Source organism: Tachyglossus aculeatus, chromosome 13 (assembly GCF_015852505.1).
Source record: "Tachyglossus aculeatus isolate mTacAcu1 chromosome 13, mTacAcu1.pri, whole genome shotgun sequence".
In the NCBI taxonomy this organism is placed as follows: domain Eukaryota; kingdom Metazoa; phylum Chordata; class Mammalia; order Monotremata; family Tachyglossidae; genus Tachyglossus; species Tachyglossus aculeatus.
Genome location: NC_052078.1, coordinates 10056596 through 10082688, shown reverse-complemented (window position 1 = coordinate 10082688; position 26093 = coordinate 10056596). Strand labels below are relative to the sequence as shown.

The 26093-nt window shown below is 40.0% G+C and overlaps 1 protein-coding gene across 16 annotated transcripts in view; it reads right to left on the bottom strand.

The window, feature by feature from the left end:
• Positions 1-333: 333 nt before the first annotated feature.
• Positions 334-26093, bottom strand: part of ZMYND11 (zinc finger MYND-type containing 11) — a 116276-nt gene continuing 90516 nt past the window's right edge. For 13 of the 16 annotated variants that reach the window (XM_038755687.1, XM_038755689.1, XM_038755698.1 and 10 more), the window contains 12 exons: positions 23451-23612; positions 14375-14452; positions 13793-13885; positions 12657-12744; positions 12025-12080; positions 11385-11462; positions 10621-10739; positions 7940-8147; positions 7486-7554; positions 6381-6653; positions 5856-6041; positions 334-2736 (listed from right to left, as the gene is read on the bottom strand). In XM_038755687.1, the coding sequence (XP_038611615.1) occupies positions 2614-2736; positions 5856-6041; positions 6381-6653; positions 7486-7554; positions 7940-8147; positions 10621-10739; positions 11385-11462; positions 12025-12080; positions 12657-12744; positions 13793-13885; positions 14375-14452; positions 23451-23612 (1533 nt within the window). In that variant the 3' untranslated portion in view covers positions 334-2613. Of the gene's footprint in view, positions 2737-5855; positions 6042-6380; positions 6654-7485; positions 7555-7939; positions 8148-10620; positions 10740-11384; positions 11463-12024; positions 12081-12656; positions 12745-13792; positions 13886-14374; positions 14453-21029; positions 21117-23450; positions 23613-26093 lie in introns of those variants that run through there. The other 3 variants (XM_038755699.1, XM_038755700.1, XM_038755701.1) reach the window with 2 other exon arrangements.

The following is a 26093-nucleotide window of genomic DNA, read 5'->3' as shown; positions in this document are numbered from 1 at the left end:
ATCCAGGCTAACTTCCTTAGATTTTCAGCTTCATCAACCGACCAGGGGCATGCCCATTTTCAGCGTGGGACGGCGTACCAGGGGGCTTGGATTCTCAAACTGGAAGGCAATGAGGACTTCCCATCCTCTTTAGGCACATCTAGAAGAATTCCTTTATAAGAAGTTACCGTTAGATAAGAAAAATGGTTTCTAATAAAGTGGCTAGACGCCTTGGATACAAAGAACTCGAAATCCCACAATGATCATGAAGCTGGGGCTGGCAGCAGGGCCTCCACCACCTAATTAACCTCTCTCTGTCATCCCCCTCCAAACTCGACACTTTCAAAAAGCCAGTGGTTTTTTTAAATACATTTATTAACCAATGTTAACACATTAAATGACTCTATATATTGCTAGTCAGAGCAGCTTACAAAATGCCAGAATGCATCATAGAACTGGACAGCCACAATGAATAATTACAATGTGCAGAGTGGCTAAGCTCAACACCTTAATATAGCTTTATGATTTGCAGAAAATTAATTTTTAATAATGATTCCTAAAACAATCAATTGTAATTTTACCTAAAACTTATACAAAAACCAGGCCACAATCTCTTATTTTTTTTTTTGTTGTTTTTGTTGTTTTTTTTTCTTAAACACACAGTTTTCACGCCGTAGTAACTTGGAAATGTGCAACCGTGTCAACAGAGACAAAAAAGCCAAAGTAACACGAATCTTACTTTCATGCAGCTATCAGTTAAATATTACATACTCTGGAATGATTTTACACCAAAAATATTTCCACAATAACTCGCTTTCATAGGGGTGGATCGAAGTTCTGGAAATTTGAAAAAAATCGAACGGGGTTTATATTCCTCGGTTGCGATCTACTTCACTGGCATCACAACCCAGTGGCAACACACACCGATTACCCAGCCACCTCTAACCTTAACACGCCTGTTGTTGTGTTACTCCTGCTGCACTGGTTTTCCTGGGGCTACCGGGACGCTCCATAGAATAGTGTGGACTAGTTGGCAGGAGCTAATTCGGTTGTGTCACCACTGTATGCGAAAAAGAACAGGATTTGATGATATTTCACAGAAGACTTAGTGGCATTTTCATCTTTAGAGTGACCCTGACCAAACCCAGAGAAAACTTTTTAAAAGGCTTTTCTCCCGATTCTTTCACTTCCGTGGGTGGGATTGCTTTTAATAAATATCAATGATCTAAATAAATATTTACAAATTATTCCTCTTCTCAAAAAAATAGCTAGATGGAAAATGGGAACTTGACTTGGTCTAAGATCAATCAGCCTTGGGAAGAAAAAAAAAACTTAAAACTTGAGACATTTCGAAAGAAAAATTTACATTTTACATCTAGTTAAAAAAAAAAAGGTTTCTGACCATTGATGCAATTTATATATCTATATATAAAAAAATCATTAATTAATCAACTATCGATCCATTCCTATTGGTAATGCTTCTTAATCCAGACATTCCGCAAAATACAGACTTTTTACAAATCACGGCATCTTTAATACAAGAAATCAACATGCATTATTCTTCATTCTGTGTACAGGGGTGGAGCTCATCAATAGGCAATGACCCATTACTACAAACATAACGGCTTCTGTGAAACGTTAAGTGCTTTCTTTTCCTTTCAGTATTAAGTTGCAATGGAATAGGTGACACCAGATAATAATAGGCAGTCAGATGACATCTGGGGAGGGAAGGGAAGCGTTATACGAAATTTCATATGCCTCATCGATCATTTCATGTATGGTGGAGAAAGGTAGTTTTTGGCTTTTTCTCTCTTTTTTTTTTTTGTTTACAAGCACTCGTGTTAGGACAAAGATGAAATGTGCAAACTTTAAAAGTTTAAATATTCATTTTCTCTAAGATCCAGCTCAGTAAAAGATTACCCCAGTTCCCTGCAACTTTAAACTACAAGATCAAAGCTAATAATTTGTTATAAAAGTTATATATTGAAAAGAAATAATGAAAAACACAATTGGGAAATATTTAAGAAAAAATATGCAGGACTAGGACCTGCTGTGTCAACCCTGTTCCCTAAATTCAATCTCATACCCACTGGTACAACCAATAGATAATGCCTTTAAACAGTAAATCAAGCTGAACAAAACCAGCTCAACAAGGTTAAGAAATAAATGTTACTTCAAGGTAGTATGTTTCCTTTCTGAAACAGTTTTCGTAGTTGTTCTTACATTCAGATCTACTTTCACTGTTTCTCTGTTAAACTCACTTGTATACCTGTTGTTTCTGAAAGATCATCTAAAGGTTAAAATCTCTGTAAAACCTAAAAATGTTTTAAAATTTGCTGAAAATGCAACAAATTCTCAATTGATTTTTTTTTTTTCCGTATTTTTAAATAACGATACCCTCCACTGATGTTACTTTTACTCACGGACAATCCGGAGGGATCTGTAACAGAAGATTAAAACTACTGTGCAAAATTTCTTCACAAAAAGTGTTTAAAGGCTGGTGCAAAATGGGAAGCAAATTCTAAACAATTTTGGCTTCTTGGAAACAAAAACCGCTGTGTCTGAGAATAGCAATCATCGGGGTGATTCTCTAGAGGAGGAGGAGGAGAAAGAGGAGGAGGAGGAATGCATCTTTCATCTTTTTCTGCGACAGGTGCGTTTGTGTTCCGCATGCCAGTGCTCCTGCTGACACTTGATGGAGCAGTAGGATGTGTTCCAGCAGCAGTGGTACATGGCTTCCTCTTCACAGTTGTAGCACTAGGGAAAGCAGACAATTTGAGATTACCTCGGTTTGCCTTTTCACTCAGCAGCGCGGCCCACGTGTCCTCCTAGGGCTGCAGATTCGTCCTGGGCTGAGGTCGGGAGGGAAAAATCAGATTCCTTCTTGGAATGCCGCCCCGGCTCTTAAGCTGGCTGGACTCCGGGGTTCCAAGCTGAACCGGGAAAGCTCAGGTAGTTCCCAGATCTGTGAGTCCCAGGCTGGAGGCCTGTAGCAGAAAGCTGGCCCCTCCAGTCCGGGGCTGAAATCATTGCCCACCACTGGTAGCTGTGTGGGCTACAGTAGCTAACTCCCTTATAATAATAATAATAATGATGGCATTTATTAAGCGCTTACTATGTGCAAAGCACTGTTCTAAGCGCTGGGGTAGATACAAGGTAATCAAGTTGTCCCACGTGGGGCTCACAGACTTAATCCCCATTTTCCAGATGAGGGAACTGAGGCCCAGAGATGTGAAGCGACTTGCCCAAAGTCACACAGCTGACAAGTGGCGGAGCCGGCATTTGAACCCATGACCTCTGACTCCAAAGCCCGGGCTCTTTCCACTGAGCTTATCTGCATCATGCAAGTGCCTAAGGCGGGCGCTCACTTTATGTCCCATGTTTTCCCTTCTCTACGTTTATACACTGGAACAATGTTCCAGACAACTGTTAGCCTCTTCGTGGAATACTGTTCTTGATCTTGATTAAGAAATATTGATCTTTTAATGCTTGTTTAGAGGCTCTGGGCTTCATTTCACTAGGGGCGGCGCTAAATTCCATACCCCGTAGAACCCTGGCAGTGTTCTCTTTCCAAAATCACCTTCCTCTTATAACGCTAATTCCCACTTCCTAACTCCCCTCTGCCACTGTGTTAAATTTACGCTTCCTGTCTTTACATCTATAAAAGTTAAGCTTTTTCTTTATATCTTTTTATCGGACTGACTTCTTCCTTTATCTCATTTAGGCAGGCACAAATAGAGGGGGATGTCTGGTGGTCAGAGTTGGCAGCATGACCCAGCGGAGGCAGCCAAGACCTGGGAACGTGGATTCTAGTCCCGGCTCGGCTGCTTGCCCACTGGGTGACTGAGGGCAGGTTGCTTAACTTCCCTGTGCCTCAATCTCAATCTGTAAAATGGGAATTAAATAAATACCTGTCATCTGTTCTCCCTCTCCCTTCAACTGTGCTGCACACAGTAAGCGCTCAATAAATATGAATGAATGAATGAACTGTGAGCCCCAGGTGGCACAGAGGCTGCGTTTGACCTGATTACCTTGTATTTATCCCCCTGTTTAATACAGTGCTCAGCATATAGTAAGTGCCTAGCAAACATTATTGTCATTACGAACACAATATGAAGTCACTGATAATGATAACAATATGACAGCCAAAGGAATGCCAAAAATTATTTTGCAAGACAAGGATATTTTACCCAGTGATGGCACTGCTCTTAAAAAAGGATGTAGAAAAGCGAGATAGAGATCACTGATCTTGAGAGGAACAAAACTGTTTAAAGCTCCGGGGAAAGGTTGTAAATTAGCTGTCTTCCAGCTCATGAAGGCTTTTAAGGGGAGGAAATGGGCTCACGTTAAAGCTGAGATTTTAATGACGCCTAGAAAAAGAAGGCTTGACTTTCAAGGTAATAAAGAATTGGAAAGAGGGTGGATTCTTCATCCCTGATTTTTCTTTAATAGAGAGAAGATGACTGTGGAGGACCATCCAGCCCATGAGGGGGGCTCTCATGGGTCAAGATTCTCCAGTCAGCTCTCTGATTCTAAACAATCTAGTGCCTTTTTTCCCCACTTTGGTACAGTGCTCTGCACACAGTAAGCGCTCAATAAATACGATTGATTGATTTTCCCTGATTTGTCTTCGTGTGTCCTTTGTGAGCTCTTGAGACTAGTATCCTGCCAGCCCTTTCACCTTTAGAGAAGCAGCACAGCCCAGTGGTAACAGCATAGGTTTGGGACTCAGAGGACTTGGGTTCTAATCCCGGCTCCACCACTTGTCTGCTATGACATCTCGGGCAAATCACTTCTCTGTGCCTCAGTTATCAAATCAGTAAAATGGGGATTAAGTCTATGAGCCCTATGTGGGACAGGGACTGTGTTCAACCTGATTAGCTTGTATCCTCCCCAGTGCTTAGAACAGTGCTTGGCACATAGTAAGTGCTTAAATAACAATTTTTTTTTTTCACCTGCCTTTCAAATTCTCTCAACTCACAATTTCACCTGTTGTTTAGGGATTCCCCCTTTGGGTCACAAAATAATAAAAAACAACAATAACTGACATATGTTAAGTGCTGGGGTAGATACAAGATACTCATGTTCCACATAGGAGGGAGAATAGGCAATGAATCCCCATTTTGCAGATGAGCAAACTGAGGCACAGAAAAGTTAAGTCATTTGCCCATGGTCACTCAGCAGGTAAGTGGCGCAACTGGGATGAAAACCCAGGTCCTTTTTCGACTAGGCCACACTGCTTTGGAAATGAACCTGATGAAGAATTACAGAAAGTAATCATCACCTCTTAAATTTGCCCAGCTTCTATTTCTGAGGTAAAAGATTTCTCTACATCACACCTGTAAGCCAAGAGTAACTTTAAATTTGCTAAGTACCAGGGCTGTTCTCATTCTTTTTAGCATTCTGAAGTAACTAAAAGTGTTCACAAAAAAAAAATCAGAAATCGAGATAAAAGGAGTTCAGGAGCTTGAAACAAGTTTGAACTCAAGGTACCCACTGCAAGTATAATCATGAAAATATATTCTTTACATTAGAAAACATTATCATCCAGGTATCTAAGGGCTCACGACCTAAACTTAACCACTTTAAACATGAAATGTAAATACCCAATAATGAGAGCTCTTTAAAGGATGATTTGGCAGGATTTTCTGATTCGTTTCTCAGGATTAAATAAAGCCCAAGAGGGCCACCAGAGCCTCAACTGGAGGTTTCACAGCAATCCAGTACACTTGAAAAAATGTAATTTTAACATTAGCTCCGATACAGGGGGAACCCTCGCATAAAATAAGGACACTTTTCAGAACTGAATCTCCTCCCGTACCAAGGATAAGTGTGCAGAAAATGTACTGATTCAAAACGAAACAAAACATATTTACCCACTGCTTCTTCTTAGTCTGGGAAATCAGTTGCTTGTGCTGGGCCGCTAGCTTCCTAATTTCTTCTACAAATTCTTCTTTACACTTTTCCTTTACCTGCTTACATTTTTTGTCCATCTCTCCCTGCATGTTGGCCACAGCTTTATTTACAGCCTGCCTTTTTTCTTCCTCCATCTCTGTACGCAGCTGGGATGAAATAACAAAGTCGAAAACAGGTCAGTTTACACTACGTATTCAATCGGCCCTGCCTGCCTCCACAGAAGTGTAGGAAACCATTTCGATACATTTATTTCCAGCTAACATGTGGAGCCAATCTCAGGTTTTTCACAAACGTGCAGACCTGAGGCAGTCTGCGAGTACCATAACCATCAGAAGGATACAACAGGACAAAAGGGAGCGGTTGGATTCTATCTCTAGTTGAAAAGCCGGTTGCAGAGGTACGAGTTTCAAAACACCACAGGAAATGCTGCTCAGTCACTAGGCAACATTTACCCCAAATAGTGAGACTTCAAAGGCCACCAGTACCTTCTCCAGTGCTTCTCTCACAACGCGTTCGGTCTCCCGCTTGTGATCAGACTTCATTCTGTCTTTGAAGTCATTGAAGACTTTGGTGTATTTGTCATGGCACATGTTCTGACACACTCCGTCATTGGAGGTCTGGGTGCTCCGATGCAGCATTCTTGGAGAAGAGGCACTTAACTTCTTGGTCTGGGTTGACACGGAAACCTTTTCAATTGGCTGAGGCATTGTGGGGATTTCCTGGCTGGAACTTACAGCTTCAGTTTCAGGTTCTGGCTCCTAGAAGGCCAAAGAAACTCTCATTACCACGGATAAACCGACAGACAAATGAAAGGTCACAGTCATTTGCGGGTACGTGAGAATCTAGAAATCAGACACAAGAGATCATTTTGGAAAACAACTCCAGATAGTCTAGCAAAATAAGCAGGGGATACCTCACCAAACTGGTTTCTTTTCGGATGAATGCTTTTGGAATGAATATTGTGAAAGCTAGAGTGTTCAACCAAAATCATTCTACTTCATTTCTACTATTTATGTTGAATTGTGAATTCACAAAGTTGCCAAACGGATACTTTTCAGTAAGAGGTAGGCAGGACGGTACTTAAAATTTGTCATCTCCTGGCTTACAAACAGAATGACAGAGAACACGAGTATTTTTCACCAGTTCCCAAACCCCGGGCATTTTTAAATAACATCAGTTCTGGTCTTCATTTTATTAGTGCTGAAGAAACCGAAATGACTTTGGGAGAAAAGCGGCATCGTTTTCATTCGTTCATTCATTCAATTGTATTTATTGGGCGCTTAGTATGTGCAGAGCACGGTACTAAGCACTTGGAAAGTATGATCCAGCAAAGTTCTCTAAACCAGAAGAAGTTTAACTCTTAACTCCGACGGGGACATGCAATACCAAAATCTATTTCTTTTTAGTGAACAGAATACGTGCATGATAATATCAGAGTTCACAAGGATGTATAAAAACTAGACTGATCGGACTATTTCACCGTGGACACATATTGCCCACGGGTGCCCAAGGGAAAACTGTTTGGACCACACCTTTAAAACAGTAACTTCTTCTGAGGCCACCACCCAATGTGAGGTCGGGGCAACTTACTTCCTTTTTGGGCTCCACACTTTGATTCCGTCGTCCTTTCTTTGCTCTGGGTTCCTGAGTGACCTTCAGCTGTGGGCATTGTAAAATGAGAACAAATTATTCCAAGTCCTGTGAAATGAGCTTTATCAACTGCAAGTATAAGGAATGAGCCTGAGCCTACAGGTGAAAAGGGAGTAAATTGCTCACTTTTTTTTTCCATGCGCCACTTAGGGAATGGCCTATCCTGGTGCATGAATGAATAGCCACGTGGTCTAAACGAGTTAATGCACCTCCATAAAGTGAGCAATTTACTTCCTTCTCACTGGTAGGATCAGGCTCAATGTGATTTTCACACAGCTCTTTAGAGTAAGCCGCTTTATGATTGGGAAGCCAGAGTCTACCTGTTCAGTAAGGAGTGTGCACTCAAATAGCCTCACCTATTTGCAACAATAGATGGGAAACACAAAAAACTCACCTGCTCATTGCTGGTAGAGGAGATGCTGGACTCTGCCTCCTCCTCACCCCGGTCTTCATTCTTAGATTTCCAAAATCTTCCTTCCCGAAGGAAACGCTGGTGCAGTTCCAGCTCATCACAGGCCTTTTTCCAGCCCATACTGCGCTTCACATGCAACCGATGGATATTAACTGTGATATCTTGGATATTTTCAGAAGGAATCCATGCCCTGTTTAAAAAAAAATTCAAAATGGTCAGGAAAGGGTCATTAGTCGCAAGAAACAAATTCACTTGCAAAAGTCATCTGGGACTGGGGAGGGGGAACACGGTGGGACGCAGTCTCCCACAGAGGCCTCAATCTCATGCCCATTCCGATTCCAGGGGCACCTAACTACTTTGTTGAGCGGCCAAGTTTAATCTCGACCTGTTCCTTCTCCCAGCTCTCCAATCTGCTGCAAATCTTTGAAAACTGCGTGTCAACATAGCATTTCCAAAACAAAGACTGCCCTGCTACCTCCCGAAGAGCGATAAGCTCTAATGACACTTGCTAGGGGTATCGATCCCTTCAAGTCCGCCTCACACACAGCACAAGGATCTGTCCCATCTGACAAAAACGCCTCACTGAGTAACTCGGATCAGAGATCTCTCTGCTTAGCAACTTGGTGCCTGAGACCAAAAGAACTAATTAGACTACACTTTCAGTGGACTGAGGCCCTGGCAAGATTTTTCAATATATTTGGAACCATTTACAAATGTTCTAACATTTGTAGTAGTAAATCAAAATTTCCAAAAAATAATCCATTTTAGCGATTAGGTCTCTGACCATATAAGTATAGACGTATCCACTAAAAGCAACACCCCAAGAAGCAACATGCTGTCTTTCGAGCCGAAGGAAGACAGGATATTATCCACAGAAAACTGAACTGTACAGAAAGTCCAGTGAAGAGGGACTTCTGCCTGCTTAAATGATGCCTAATTCCTTACTGAACTTCAAAAATGTTTAGTTTCATAAGCACTTTGACTTGAGCGGTTTTGCTCAAATGGAAAAACTGACTTCGATATGAGTGGAGGTCTCATTTTCAGGAATGTCATCATCTCTGAGTCCAAACCCTTTCCCGAGTTATGTTAAGGATATGTCTCGTCAAGGAGAAAAGAGGGAAAATGAGGAAGAATTTCAGTCGCATGTCAAGGAAAGCGTCAAAGCAGCAGCAGAGGTTGCTGAGCCCAGCTGAAGAGTTTGTTTCCTGCAGCCACGGCCTGGGATTTCTCAGGGAAGGCTTCTTTGGAGGCAGAAAATTGAACGTGACACAGGTTGATGCCCGAGGGTAAATATCGGTGCAGAATTTATGAAGTGTTTTAAAAGCTAAAAATCAAAATGTATTTTAAATCCCCAAATGGAATGAACAAAAAAAATTCCAGGTGTGTAAATATGTCAGAGAAAGTATATTCTGCTTGGCATTAAGTGCCAACTGAATCCAGTCAGCGGGCAAACCCAGCTGTCTCTAGTGGAGCAAGTGGAGGGATGGGATTTTTAGACTTTTGTCCACTGGGAGACACGTTACTGCCTAAGAAGCCCAGAAAAGTATACAGAAGGTGGTGGGAAGGGAACTGTCATAGTGACACAATATAGGGAACTACAAACACTTAGGAAACCATTAATCACTTAGTAATTTTGAAAACGTGATTCAAAATATTTGGGAACCTGCTTGTGAGTTTCTAAACATGAGCTCAATTCATCAGCTTCTTCCCTGAAATGAAAGATGATAATAAATGAGTAACTACACTGATGTTCCAGGCGGGTAGAGCTCTCCCCAAGGGCAAACTGTCTCAGAAGCGAGGGCCATTGGTATCCATGAAAAGATTAGCCACTTGGAAAGGTACAGAAGTCAGATCTAAATGAGCATATAATGAGTACTTCATCCCATTAAACTATGCCATCGCTTTAGTAACGTCATAACTCTGACTTAGATGTCTCGGCAAGGTATAATTTGGCTGCTATTATTATGCAGCAGTTTTTAACCTGATAAACTGTTTGGAAGTCTGAGAAGTACCTCACAGAAATGCCAGGAAACGGGAAGACTCTACCCCAGTCTTTCGCTTCCGCTGACTGACAAATACTCAAATTGGAGCTACGGTTTTATGTCTGTGACACCTTACATAAAGGCTTCAAATACTGGAGAGTTAACAGGCTGGCCAGATATTTTATTTAAAATACTTAAATTTTCTTGCACATGCTTAAATTGGAAAAAAAAAACACAAATAAAAATCCCTGAGCCAAGAGTCGTATCATGGATCACATGCATTAAAATTGCCATGAACATTAAAAGGATTTACACGATTTTAAACTGAGACTGATTCTATTATGAAATCAAATTTCTAGACTGATGTATTTATTCATTCTGCATATCCACCCAACAATTCTTGAAGGAATCCTGAATTTAGAACTAACTTTGCTTCGAAGTGGTAGAATTATTAAACATACTTTAACAGATACCAAGTTCACATCCAAATGCAGACTTTTGGTTATTTACCCCAAGTTGATTACATCGTATCTAATCCCAGACATTCTGAAACCACTTTGGGAACACGTATGTACTTATGACAGTTTGAGAAAATCAGGTAAAATTTATAACCTTCTTTAAGTAGGACTGTTTCTTCAAAGGCACATTTATGGATGGCTGCATATGAGATTAATAAATTACCTCTGGTGATGGTGACCAAAGAAACGAACGTCAACCTGATTGTCCTCTTTCTGCATGACTTTAGCTGGCCAAAACCCAAAGCCTTTCATTTTGGCCCAAACCAGCTCATGATTAGGTATCTGGAAAGAAAGGATAGGTTTTTATTTTCCTCTTTGAAGGACTAAATGCAAATATACTTTAAATACTTCCACAATTCACTGAGCCAGTAAGTTGTTAAAAATACATCTGATCTTATGCCAAATCTTTTTTTGGTGATTTTCTAGGGCTCATAAACTATGAAAACTATTGTTCAACTATGTATTTTGAGTATTCCAGTTGTAAATATTTTTATGTCTGTCTCCCCCGCCTTAGAATGTAAGCTCCATATGGGCAAGGTATTTCACTTATTCATTCTGTAGTTCCCATGTGTCTAACAGAGCAACCTGCTCCAAAGAGAGAGGACTGCTCAAACACTACTAAAGTGTGTTATCTAAACTGAATACAGCTTGCAAAGAAGTCATCAGACTCATTCAAGAACTGAGAATTTCATTTTTACTATGTTTTCAATTATTTAAAATTCATACCAATGAAGTGGTTAAAATTATTCACATTTTGTGTCTAAATCTTAGATACACTCTCTTGCAAATCCATATGTTAAAGAAGCTTGGAAAAACTGCACTTCAGAACAGTGGGAAATTAAATCTTGAGAGCAGGATTATCCGTGCTTCAGAGGTGTAGCTTTTTATTTTGAAACGCAAAGAAAAAATGAAGTTTTAGAGACATACGCAAGGATAGCAGAACCAGTTGTCAGGGCGGGCATTTGACAAATAAAAACAATTTTTGCAAAGCTGCAGTTCATCCAGCTGAAAAATAGAAACAAATAAATCCAAGACATTTACATCATAACATTAGTATAGTATGAGTCTATGATGAGCTTCGCTACATTTCCTTATAACAAAAAAGTGCATTTCATGATAGATTGTAAAACTACTAGAAACAATGATCGCAATTTAAAAATACTTAAGACAACAGAAATACTCTGAATGTTATCAGCTCTGACAACTTTTTTAATTTGACCAATTTATTAATTTAATAAATAAAATCACTTAGAAACATTTTGGTCCTACATTTTCTTATTTGCAAATGAAAAATTTCACTTTTAATTTTTCATTTCTTAGAATTAATTTATTTTTTTTCCCACCCAAACTGATACTTACACCCAAACTGCAAATACTTAAATATCTGCTTATACAGCAGGGATATACAAAGAGAAAGTACTATGGTGGAAGTAAATATTTTACAAAATTGTTTTGCTGTGAAGCTTATGAGAAAGATGAATATTTCAAATGATACGGCACAGTTGCAAAATGAAATACTTTGGCTTGCAGCAAACTAATGAAGTTCCGTATTGAATGCTAATATTACCTCATGGCATGTGTCTTTGTAAAGCATTCTGGCTATATCAGCTTGCTCACTGTCCGCTGTAATCAAAGAACATTTCCCATTACCAACAAAATGGCAACCCGCTAACCAAAAAAATCAAACTGTCGCTTTGGGATAAAAATATGTGATTTACAAAACTTAATTCGCAAAGATAAACAAATGTGCTTCACTGCAAACCAAAAATACATATTTTAAGATCAGTGAAAGGACCAAAAAGAGCAAAAGGGAATGGCTGTTGACATTCAGAACATTCACTCTCTAGTATCAGCCTCCCGCCTCTTCCCTCAAACTCAAGTAACTTATTTAGACATTAATCAAAGTTCAAAAAAAAATCTCCTAATACAAAGCAGCCACACAAAACTCTTGCCAGTCACAACCTGTTCAGCTCCCAAGGGGCTATAAAATGGCCTTTGACAAACAGCTCCCAAGGGCTGCTGCTACCAGCTTTAGTCATCCCTCGACCAATGGTGTGAATCACACCGACAAGGTAGTCTCACTCTGTTTCTCCCATACAAAACCCTAAAAATTAATTTCAGTAATGCAGGCTTAATCCTGAAGACTTTTGAAGGGCTAGATCTCTTCCACAATAAATCGATTTTTAAAAATAACTCCACCTCCGTAGAAAATCACTGTATTGTGAAGAAGCAGTTGAGCATCAGCTTTGAATTCCTCGTAACTTCTGTACTTTCCTTCATTCACTTTCTGCACAAAGCAAAAATGAAGTGGTAAAAACAGGGTTAGTGAAATGATTTGTATTATACCAACTGATTCCTACTTCTGATTGTGAGTATGGCACAGGAGGGTTAACTCCTGTCAGATTATTCAGCAGCAAACTGAAATAGCATTAAACCAAGATGGGACTAGAAATGTTGGAATTATTGTTTTGCTTTCCTGCACTACCATTAGATGGGTGCTATGAAAATAGCACCATTGATGCTTAACAATCTGCTCTTTTTGTCAAAACAATATCAGTGACTAAATTAGGCTCCTTGTGGAAAGGGAACATGTCACTTTGATATTCTGTAGTGGTGGTGGTAGTAGTAGTAATAATAATGATAGTAATGATGTATTTGTTGAGTGCTTACCAGGTTCCAAGCACTGTTTCAAGTGCTGGAGTAGATACGATTCATTCAACTCAGACACTGTCAGTGTACCAAATGGGTTTCACGGTCTCAAGATGGGGGGAAAGGTTATTAAAACCCCATTTTACAGTTAAGGTGACAGAGAACCAAAAGAAATTAAGTAACTCGCCCAAGGTCAGAGAGCAGGCAAGTAGCAGAGCAGGGATTAGAACCCAGGTCCTGTGACTCTTAAGCCCAAGCTCCTTCCACTGGGCCATGCTATTTCACTTCCTAGGCATCTAGTACCCAGGACCCCACCATGTGAGTGCTAAATAAATGCTCCTGCAACTACTACTGAGTTCAGTCCATTTCCCACCTTTCAGCACCATCTTTTACCATCATGGAAGCCATAATTTTAAACTAAATGAATTGAAACTGGTACATAATATATTCCAATCATATATACCTTTTGCTGAGCTGTGTAAGATTCATTTTGTCCACTGAATTCAAACAGGATCCTTCTACACCCACTCCACTTCTGACTGGCTCGATGAAGTTAGAAATATCTGTCACCATTAGGTGAAGCTTATTATGGCAGGCAAAAGAAACCCAGACTCCAATGCAGAACTATACTTGAATTTGAAAACAGACATGAAAACTCTTTTTGAGGAAAAAGATCAGTACTTTACCTCTTGAATGGTAGGGACATCGACAGCTGAGTGTACAAGCCTTCTGTACATTGGGTGTTTATTGTCCTTTCCCTTTTTGTTTAGGTCTATGGCCTGCAAAGATTGTTAAAGAATCACCAAAGCAGGACTAGCAAAAGGGATGGAAACCATCAGCACATGAAAATCAAAATGATTTGCAGGAAACATACATTAGAATACATACACATTTATGTGGGTTTCTCTGGGGTTATATAACAGATAAGCTGTTTTGATTTGCGGGGAGAGGAGTAGGAAGACTTTTTTTACCTAGATCCGAGTACTATGAATGATGACACAACTTGAATCAGTCAAATTCTCAGTAAGCTATGAGTGTCTTAATTTTATGGAAGTATATGGCAAATCTAAAGCAGAAGATGACATTTTCAAAGGATGAAAACAAAAGAGAGACAGCTTCAATTTTGAGAGCTCCTCAGTGCAGGATGCAACACAACAGGGTACTGATTTTCACACATTATAACACCTTACATGCTAACAGTTGCCACTAAATTGATAATATCTGTCAAAATGAAACTAAGATGATGGAACTCTGAAAGTAGGACTCACCCGCTCCTTCATGCGGGACACAATGAATCGTAGATATGTGCTCATCTCCTGTTTGCTTGTGTTTTTCTTCTTAATGCTCTGTTAAGAAAAATATCCTGAGTTGTAAAACCAATTTCATATAATCACACAATTCTCTTTGCATTACACATTGATATCTAAAAAGAGCCAATATTAAAATATTAGTAAGCAAACCTTTTAAACATGACACATAAATGCTAAATGAGGAAAGTTGTACAAACCAAGGTGAGATGGGAGATATGAGAAACGAACTGAACAAGGAAGACTTGGGAATTACGTACATTATTTCTCTTCCAACACTCACACAAAATTAAAAAAAATGATAGAAAATAACTTGTAGGAACAATGCAATGGATAAATCATTCTAGTGAATAGCTTGAAGTTAAAACATCTCACTTATGGTGAGAATAAAAGTATAAGACATTAAGGATAAGGGAATGTCTGACCCCTGTGAATTAAGTAGAAGAAATTTATATAAAATACTGTGGTTGAATTAATCCCATATTAGAGAGCTCCTCACTAAAAAATTTCAATTCAGGTAACTGGATTGAATTGTTTAGATGCAATGAAATGTAACCTCCCTTCAGGGAAATAAAAAAGACAGCATTTCAACTTTCTCTCTGACGACTAGCCAATTCCCAAAGCAAACTTTCTCCATGAGTCAAAACTAATAGCCAATACCTAACAAAGCATCTGCAGAGTAAATTCACATTTAATGTGTCCAAATCTAGAAAATACCATAATCTCCATCACTCCCACAAATATAAGAAAATACATATCCATGCAAAATTAGGCTCAGATTTTCATTACAACTCAAAAGGTCTGGGACCTGGGCTAGGATCACAAGGAAAGAAGTTACCTTTCTTCTTTGGGAAAGGAATTGTAAAGGCATTTTCTCCCTAGTATTTCCACTATTGAAAGTGTTTCTCCTTTCTCACTAATGATGAATGCAGCACAATGCTATATATTTTGTCTGGTTGTAGCTTAGATCCTTTAGTAACTTTATACGAGGTTAAGTGTTTAAAAATATTGAAATGTAGGTAGAAGTAAACATAGCAGTTGAGGTTTTAACAGTTACCTGGGTGTTTGAGAGAGCGAGAGAGAGACATTCTTAATAAAATGCTTCACTAACTGAGCAAAATGAATTGGGGTGAAAGAAACAGATCAGTCTGCAGGCTGGAAGAAGAGGCATTTGGGCATTTCACCAGGGGATCTAAAAAGACCTTATCTAGGAAAGATTTCCTGAGGCCAAAACTCTGGACAAAAGTGGCTATCTCTGTGGTGAGAGGAAACTGGAAGGAAGGCAAGCTGAGCTGCCCTGGGGCACTCTTAAGGGAAGGTCTCACAAACCATGTAGGACATGCAGAAGACAACTTTAGAAGCTCAAAAGCGATCAGTCCTCCTGGCATCTGCAGAGAGATGGCCGGGGACGAGGGATGAGGCCGCAAGACGGGGGACATTCTTTAGCGTGATCCCCAGGTACAAAAACGTGACTGGCAGGGAAGAGAAAGTATAAATGGCACTACGCAAACCATCATTACTCTACTGGATTCCTTCACACAAGTTCCCAGTCCTGAAATCCGGGACTGAGTCTCATCTGTTGTTCCCTGGGCTGGTCAGTAATATCTGCTAATGGGCAAAATAGATTTTATTCAAACCCTGATTCATAAGGTGAGGTTCTGAAAAAAAATTCTGGATATCTTCGGGGCCAGGGGCAGGTTGGATCACATATCTCTAAGTATAATTTAAGAGGACAATTAAGGACTAGCCTTGGGTTCTCTTAGGGAAGGGGCAAATAATCCATCAATGGTATTTACTGAGTGCTTATTGTGGGCAAAACACTGTACTAAGCACTTGGGAGAGTACAATAAAACAGAGTTGGTAGACAAACTTCCTGCCTACAAGAAGTTTACGTTCTAGAGGGAGAGACAGACAGGAGGATTGGTGTCTGGATTACTGCTGGAGAAGCTACATCACCTAGAGGAAGGAGTCAGAGGACCCAGATTCTCATCCTGGCTTTGCTAATTGCTTGCCGTGTGACCTTGGGTAAGTCACTTAACTTCTCTGTGCTTCAATTTCATCCACTGTAAAATGAGGATTCAATACCTGTCCTCCCTTGTACTTAGGCTCTGAGTCCATGTGGGGCAGGGACAGTGGCCAACCTGATTAACTGTATCTACCCCAGGGCTTAGAACAGTGCTTGACACATAGTAAGCGCTTAATAAATGCCACTATCATTTTAATGCTCTCATCAAATTGAAATCAAATACCATGTGTACACAACCAGTGAAGATTAATTTTAAAATGTCCTGAAAATCTCCTCAGTATTCAAGTCCAATTCAAATTTTATCCTTACCCAATAGGGGTAGCTTAATTGCACTTGCGTGTAGACATTTTAGGCAAAAAGTAAATTGACTGGGAGCTGAGGTTGTGGTCTTGAATAAACATTTAAAGTTGTCTGGTGGGACAGGCCTCCAGACCACTATTAACTTCAGACTGGTTAACTTTGGTCTTTTCCTTTAGGCCCACCTATTCCACACCCTCTCTTTCTCTCTCGCTCTACTCCTAACAATAGGCAAAAGTGAATCTCTCTAGTCTTTAAAATGAGCCCAGAATTTCTTTAATAAAAACCTAGAATCAGGTTCTTTAATATAGTTTTACCTTTCTTTGTCTCATTACATTTTGTGGCTTTGAACTGAGAAGATAACAAAGGCTGCTGCATACTAAAAATGATTGCTGAAAATAAGGATACACTTTTATCTCTCCAGATTGATTAAATTAATTCCCGCTGAGGTTGACCAATGTACCGGGATCAAGTGTTAAAGAATCTAAAACGTGGGATTATAAATTGTTACTATAAGATTCCAAACAAGCCATTTTAAATAAGAAAAAGTGTATTATAATGGCCCAAATTGAAATCCATTAGCATTCAACGAAACTCTCTTTCATTCAATTTACAATTTTCAACCCTCTTCACTTGACATTATCTTATATGCATCACCTACCAAAAATATCATAGAAATAATGAGAGCAGTTTTTCATGCTTTGGTAGTTACAGGAAGCTTAGCGGGGTAGATGAATATGAAATATGGTTTACAGTTTTATAGCTCAGACTATATAAAAATCAAAAGTTGGGTTCAATAATCCCACCACCTCTGCTTCCGATTAATGATATAAGCACTAATAAAAAGTGGTTCAGGTATTTCCCTAACTTATGCAATATTTTACTTTTGTATAATTACTACCTTTACTTCAATGACATTTGTCGGCTTCATTTTAATCTCTGAAAATATCACCACACAAAAAACATACTTCTGCTTTTTTCTATGCAATTAAAAAATGCGTTTTGTCCATAAACAGCAATCAAATAATTTTAAAAACCCAAGGCTTCTCCTCTTTCACTTTTGAATCTAACCATGAATTAGGTTTCCTTTGCCTTAGTGGCGGGTGGAAGGTCAAACTGTTCACTTTTGGAACGTGAATATGGACCACTTAAAGCTCTTCCTTTCATAGAGGAACTCTACCACTACACTTCTCCCTTGAGAGGCATTAGAGAATATCCAATTAAAACTCAACATATTCACACTGAAATTTGGTGATAATCACCAAACTGCAGGTGGACGGCACTCACTCCCACTGAATACCTCCTCTACCTCTGGCGGGCCCAGAGACAGCTTCAGCTGGCTGGCCAAATTTCCATTTACATGCCAGTCCTCCTGCAGAGAGCCACTGGACTGAGTCTTACCCGAGACTGGCAACGCGCCTCACGGCACATTGGCAACTGCAGTTGGGGAAGGGCAAGAACCCAGCTTGCTCCGCTGGCCACTGCCATGGCTCCCCCACCCTGGAGCGGGGTGGGCTACCTCCCAAAGTGTCAGGCCCTAGAATGTCCTCTGGGATAGCCCAGCCCTTCTGCAACACTTCAGAGAGCTTGAATGAAAGATCCAGAAAGGTAAAAAGTGGATCTATTTATCACACCCTTATAATTTCCCATTCCAAGAAAACAAGAGTAATGTTCGTTTAGAGGAATTTCTAATGATGAAAAACTTATTTGCTCTGGTAATAATAAGGCACACTACAAAAGATGCACCATTTGGCATTTCCCTATGCTCGATCAATGTTTAGTTAACCGTACAGACCAAGAAGACTACACAGTGAACAGAGAGCAAAGAGCAGACAGTCCTGCCTGCTGTTTACTCTAAGTGCAACCTGAAGCCATTTAAACTCCGAGGTTTTCCGTTTTTCATTCGTCCAAATGGGGGCCACACAAGAAGAATATTGTGTAAATATACTATTAACTAGAAGCACTTTTGAAAGACTCAAAATGTAGTATAAATTTACTCCACACTTGATTTTTAAATACCACGTTTCTTGCAAACTGTCATGTCTTAATATGACATCTAACAGTACAGTGCTCTGCACACAGTAAGCACTCAGGGAATACCACTGATTGACTGACTGACCTAGAGGGACTACAACAGAAACTGCTGTAGCTGTTGAGTCTTTCACAAGATAGACGACATGAGTATTTATAAGACTACCAGGAAGGAAGACAAGTCCACTGTTCTGGGGTCAGAGAAACAGTGTGCTGCAATAGTGATTTTCAAGTGAAACACAAACCAGCATCGTTAAAGATTCTACGCAATTCTGTTCAGTTCATTAAATCCTCTACCAGGGATCAAAAACATTGGCAGTAAAGAGACTAGGGTCTCTCACAGTCACCACTGCTCCTACGCTGAGCCCTGGTGGTCCAGGCAATCAAGACAGAGAGAGGCCAAGGAGAGAGTTGGGAGGAGGAATGGGAACACTTCACTCACATCACGACTCCCTGGACTGGAAGAGTCACACCGGGGTTTGACTCAGCCACTACCAATCCCTCGTGAAGCCGTCATCAGAGATGAAAGATGACGGTGCCCGTCACTGCTGCCACCATTATACCGATCCCATGTGTCACAAGTGGTAGCAGTCACCTCAAGAAGTTCTTCGAGAGACCACTGCTGCTTCCATATCATCTAGATCAGGGTGGGGAGGCCACAGAGAGGCTGGGGATGTTCCAAGTTTTAAGTCACCTACCAAATAACTAACGGTTGCTAACTATTTGCCGCTGAGAAAATCAGTTGAATGTGGCTGGTCAATTCCCAAGCCTGTTTTTGGTACATTAAAATAAAACTCCAGCCTGGGACCGAAATAATCTTAAAGTAATAATCTGGTGTGCGTGTAAAATTAAGGTAAGAGGTTCAAAGCAATGCAAATATTTTGCAAGGACTACACCAGTGAGTTGTGAAATTCCCAGGAGTGGTTATAAAAGCTGACAGAAATGGGTTTTAAATCAAGAAAAATCCTAGGCATGGTTTCTTAAAACATCTCTGAAGCAGCAGGGTTTGCAAAATAAAGCTGCTCAGGATGACTGAACATGCACAACTGACAAGTGGATGACAAATAAGTCAAAGTCTCAGTGACCGTGGCAGCACAGGAGGGCCAATCTTTACATAAGAATGAATTGTTCTGAAATGAAATGCCCAGTACTGCATGTTAGTGTCAAACAGACATTCTCTTCAGCTTAGACAGTCCCATTTTTCCCCCCAAACAATCCCTTCCTAAACAGAGTATTTGCTCTATATTGCATAAACCACTGGTAATCTTTTCTCATCCAAAATACCTTCCTAGGACTGTGAGTCCGTTGTTGGGTGGGGACCGTCTCTATACGTTGCCGACTTGTACTTCCCGAGTGCTTAGTACAGTGCTTTGCACACAATACGATTGAATTAATGAATGAATATAAACTAATTTTGAAAGAACCAATGTAAAATGAATTTTTATCTAGAGTTTAAAACTACAAATGTAAGATGAAATTCCTTGTCAACGGCAACAGAGGGAGCTCTTCCTGACGAAAATTGCGAGTTTCCTGATGAAAATTGAGAGTTTCCCGATTTGGTGCTCTCACAGACTTCATTTCAGAGAAAAAAGGTACTTTGTTCTCAAAGTGCTCAGCTTCCGGTTCAGTTACTCATACTCAAGGCCCATTTACCAGTTTGAAAGTGGGGGAAACTTCAAAAGACACAATACATCTTCGAAGATGTTCGGATTTTCCTGGTTTTCTCCCCTGCTTTCACTAGATGAAATCATCTACCTCATTTTAATCTCTGCATAAATAGGCACAAATCCACCCATTACTAAGGATTTCATGACAGCAATAGAGCAACGCTCCAGATTTTTCCCAGAAAAGGGGGAAGCAAGAGTTAATTATCGTCCATAAAATGGATCCCGGGGATTGTCAAACCACAGTCAATTCCAGAGTCCTCCCACTGCCAACTGCAGCACTCACGAAACATGCTCTAATCGAGCTGAATGTAAATCTGTCTAGATTGGGTGTGCCGGCACAGTTGGTGGTGTTCACCCTGACTTCTGATCAAAGGGCAGCCACAAGGTGAAAAAGATGAAAACACCATCCTGATACAAATCGCAATCCTTAAAGTCAGTAGGGGCCACCCTTAGGCAGGCCTGGGGAGACAATAGCTGACTTCTTCCACATGGGAGTGGGGCAATAAGCCCTTTGGTTTGAGCAACATCAGGTCAAAGCCGGATTTTTCCACAGAACTATCCAAAACTATCCGCAAATTACAGGGGGATTTGTTACCAGGTTTTCTGGTCCCAATTCAACATCGGGTTGAGGGCGCGCTGTTCTGGGAGATCCTGTCCATTAGGAGGCCTCTGGATTAGTTGTCAGGGTGACGGCATTTCTCCATTTCCCTCATCTCAAGGCCAACCTACCTGGACAAAAGGTACTGGCTTGTGGCAGCGGGGCAGGGTTGGAAAGGACTGACTTGTTCTCTCACAATCGGAGGTGACGACAGCTGGGGTTTCTGGGACAGGTGCTGAAAAGACTCAGCTGAATGTTACTCCAAAATCAACAGTTTTGTTGGCACCATACTTCTAGCCACCACCCCCCTCGCTCCCCCACTGTTGGTCTGACATTTAAAGTTACGTTTATCCCGTGCAGATTCACATCAATAGAGGGATTTTCTACTAGAAAATCTATTTCAAAAATACGCCTGGCCCCATGCAGCTCTCTCCTCTGAGAGGAAAGGGAAATGCAAGAGGAAGAAGCAGATTAAGAATGAACATCTCAGATGGACAGATGGACAGGAGCTGCATGTTTCTGGGCCCCAGTGAATGAAGTGTGAAGCCCTAAATCTGTCTGTACAGAAAGGAGAATAGCAATTACAGAGAGTGAACAAAATGAGGAATGCGGGTGCCAATTCTAATCGAAGGACTTTTTCTTTTTCTTCAAAAGTAACCGCCGAATGCCACCCACAGAAATCAGGGATATGAGCAGCCTTGACTGAAATTTTAACTAATAATTAAATCTCAGGATTGCAATTCTCTATATTTTAAAGAAAATTTCTGAAAGTTAAATCAACACTAACAAAGCTATAGACTGAAGAAAGGTACAACCAAAACTTTGATTTTCTTTGTTAAAATTTCCTGGCAATTATTGACAACGCAGAAAACCTGAACAAAAGCCTGCTTTGTTAACCCTTTCTATACCAAGTTTCTAAATTCTGCAAGAGATGACTAATTCGTACCCATGACTTAAATGGAGACAACTAGGCCAGGTCCTTTAAACGGAACATAATTGGTCAAATACATAAATAATAAATGACCATCGAAATGTAATGCAGGGGTAGAGATGTGATCACCGACACTAAAAGAATGTTTTATCCTCTCCTCTTCCCACTGCAGTCTCCTCTTCTGGCTCTTTTACCTCTGCTTCCCTGCCCACCCCCGCAACTCAATGACCAGCTTTCCCCAACTCATGTGATTCTAAATTGTAGCACCTGCTCAAGTCCTGGTCTTTATCAGGATAGCAGTCGGAAGAAAAAACTGGAAAAACATGCTTGTCTATTCAAGGAAACCACCTTAAAAGACAACTCAACACTCCCTTGCTCAAAGAATGTGAATAGCACCTACACATGAACTACATGTGCGCCTTCATTTTGCCAGTGCTTTCTGAATACATTTCAAGACGGGTGTCACATCAAACAGGCTGGCATTTAGATATCTGCTGCATTCACGGATCCCCCCTACACATTAAATATTATTTTCCTCACGAGTCTAAAGGTTTCAATGGGAGCTTGACTCTACACTCAAGGAACGCAATTAACTGCCAAGGAATACCACCCTCTATACGGCATTTTGACTAAAACAGTATGGAGGTAACCACTTGGACGGCAAAGGAAAAACAAACATGCATATGTGCATGAATGAAAGAAAAATGAACATGAACTTAAAATATACACGCAAGAGATGTTTACAAGCTGCATGCAGGGGTAAGACACTTTTCAAAGTAGTAAACGATTTACAATCAAAACAGTATAGTTCAGATAAGTAAATACGTTCATTGTTTTGTTACTCAGTTTCTTGGCAAATTTGACCTGATATACGGGAATCACACATTACATACACACAGAACAGAATGTATTTTTTAAAAGAAAAGAAAGTGAAAGCTACATATTTTACCTACCTGCCTATTCCACCATTTGATCTTTATCAAAATAAACCCAAGCCACCCTCCCTCACTTTCCAAAGGAGAATATTAAAATCAACAAGCGCAGGTTCTAACCCACAAAACAGGGCAGCAGTTAATGAACGTAAAAAGGGAAAAATGCAAATAAAAGAGAAAGAATTCTACTCTTAAAACCATGGGCCCTTGCTGAAATTACTTTGTATATCACCCCAAACAGAAAACCTGGTAGCATAGTGTTCCTTGCAGTCCAAGGTTAATACTGGACTCATTGTTAAGAGGCCATACCAAGGGGAGAACAGTTTATATTAAGGACCACTGCTTCAATTTGAATCAATTTCCTAAGGTCCTCAAGGACAGTATCCGAGAATATATGCAACATACAGACTCTCTGTGCATTTATCATTGTTTCAAAAGGCAACACATTATTACTTCACCCATTAACCTGGCCAGGCCATCTGGGATAGCTTATTGAGACTATTATTAATGAATTTCAACCCTCTAACCAGCACATTAAAGCTCATAGGTACTCACCCTGCAAACTGGGCACTGCCAGTGACTACTGCTGTCTCTAAGCCTGAACTCATCAGACAAACACTTGGAATGATACACACGAAAACACAGGTCACATATCAACACCTCTCCAGGCAAATGGCATTCAAAACAATACCAGTCATGATTTTCTGTTTCCCAGTCCTACAAAAAATACAAAATAATTGGGTATGATAGTCTGTCGAGATCTGCAGCAACTAAGAACAAAATATAGAAACGTCTTAAAGTCCATCAGAAGTTAGACATTTTAAACATTTGAAGACATTTACTATACCTCATTTGTGTAAAACAAGAGTGAAAAGCAAAGGCATCTAAGGGCATCGATGACTATAAAAATTTGGTCCTAAACAGCATTGATGTTTGAATTTTTTTTTTGAGGTGGCTCACTAGCACAAACCAGTGCAGGTATGTGCCCCAAGTTATCAAATGATGATCCCTCCCCAACCTCCAAATCTTTGACCAGTTCTAATACTGTTTATGAAACTTATTATCCACTTTATTAAGAAGTGGGTTGCTGGAACTACTAAAAAAGACTCCCCAAACCCTCTATTTTATCGTTATTGTACCATTCCAAACCTTTGTTGTTTAAAAGAGTATGTAGCACATCATGGATTCCCAAAGCAATACATTTAAATCAGTGATAATTGATCATCTGTACTCCCTTCCCTTTCTCTTCTACAAATATCGTGCTATTTAGTCTTAAAAAGAATTTACTTCGGGCACTGGGTAAGTTAATTGTTTTCAGAATTTGAAGGCTGACTTTAAAGAATGAATAAATGTTTAAACCTAATGATTTAACTGTGTGGCCCAAGTGCATCACCACAACATTGATAAAGAAAGAGGAAGGTTCATTTTCTGGGCTGGTGCTCTATGTACTGATTCCTGGATTACTGACCAGAAAGGAAATATCAGTCTGTACATACACAATATTTATTTTGTTTTTCTTGTTTGGATTTCAACTGCTAATATCGCTTAAAGAATAAGCAGGAATATTTTCTTAAGTGGGCTTTTAAATTTAGGGGTTCCCCTCCTCCCCCAACCCAAAACAAACAAAAATACCCATTCCCCACAATCCTGTATTAGCTAGCAGTGACCTTTCACCCCAGGTTTAGCCCAAACAAGGTGATTTCCAGAAGGGCTCGACCATCACTTTACTCTTCATTAGCCCCATTAATTGTAATCTCCCTCCAAAGCCGACTGCCTCCCGGATTACAGCACCTAAACTCCTCCAGGAATCTTAGTGCACTGTTTTTAAGGAGTCATTTTCTTTTCTTCACCCTAAAGTTCACTCAGATCATTGCTGTTACATACCTAAGCCACATCACCTCTTCTAGAAGAAAGGAACTCAAGTGTTTCATCAGTCGTTGCCCATACCACAAATAAAATCCTGAATCCAATGTATAGGTAATGTAGATTGCAAATGTTGGACCTGATACAGTGTCTGACGTGGAATATCTGGACGGTTTGTACTAAGATGTTATGCTTGCCCCCTGACTTAATACATCAATTTATGTCAATCTGAACCTCATTTTCCAAAAAATTACATTCTCTACAATTTATTCTAATAACAGATAAGATGTTGTTTAATTTGCTGTTTTGTGTTAGCAGTTACTTATAAACTGAATTATAATACAGCTAATTTGATTACCTATTTTCATTTAGCTGATTTTCCAACTTTGGAACAAAGTGTGCAACTTCAAAATTCTTTGAGTGTACACTGAAAGGTCTTTAGCGGCCTACACTTGGCTCAAATTCTGAGCACTACCATCCTTGTGCATTTTATCCTTCATCTTAAATATAATGATCAAAAATTGCAATCAACAGAACACAGACCAGTTGAGAGAGACAGACAGACAGAACAACTGTGGAGAATAATTTTTCCCCTTAATAAAATGAGGGTAACAGTTGTCGCATCTACTGGGGGGTGATTAGCCAAAGATCCATCTTTTCATGATAATTACAAAAATGAAAGTCTGATCTTCCAAATGTGCCACCTGAGTCATGTTCAGACATGCAGATGCAAAGTTTCATATAAGTGCACACAATCCACATTTGGATAAATGCATATGGATTAAACCACATTTATGTTTAGACTTTTAAAGTAAACGATAAGGACAATATTAAGCACCTACAGTGATATTCCCCCAAGGAAATATAAAAAAAAAACAGCTTTTAAATAAAGCTGGAGTCTTCCTAAAGGAAACACATTTCTCAATAAAACTTTTCACTGACAAGTCTACGGTCGTACAAAACTGTACATCTACGCTCCCGTCATACATCTCACATAATAAAACGGACCTTAGGAAAGGTTCTGTTGCCTTCGACAGCAAAATAGGAGCCCGTAATTTGTCTTGCAGAAGACGGGAGTTATTTAAATAGCAAACATCTGGACGGCAATGACTGCGGAAGAAAAGCTTGAAAATGGACTGCGTGCAAACATAGCTAAGCCTTTTAGAGAATTCCACCAGATGTCACCAGTTCCCCCACTACCTTGATTAAAAAGAAGTCACTTGAAGTGTAAGGTATGTGAGTAACCAATTCCAGTTTCAAGAAACAACAACTTCCCCGCCCAAAATAAAAGGACCAATTCAGAATACAGGCTAAATTAAAAACTGGAAGGCACGT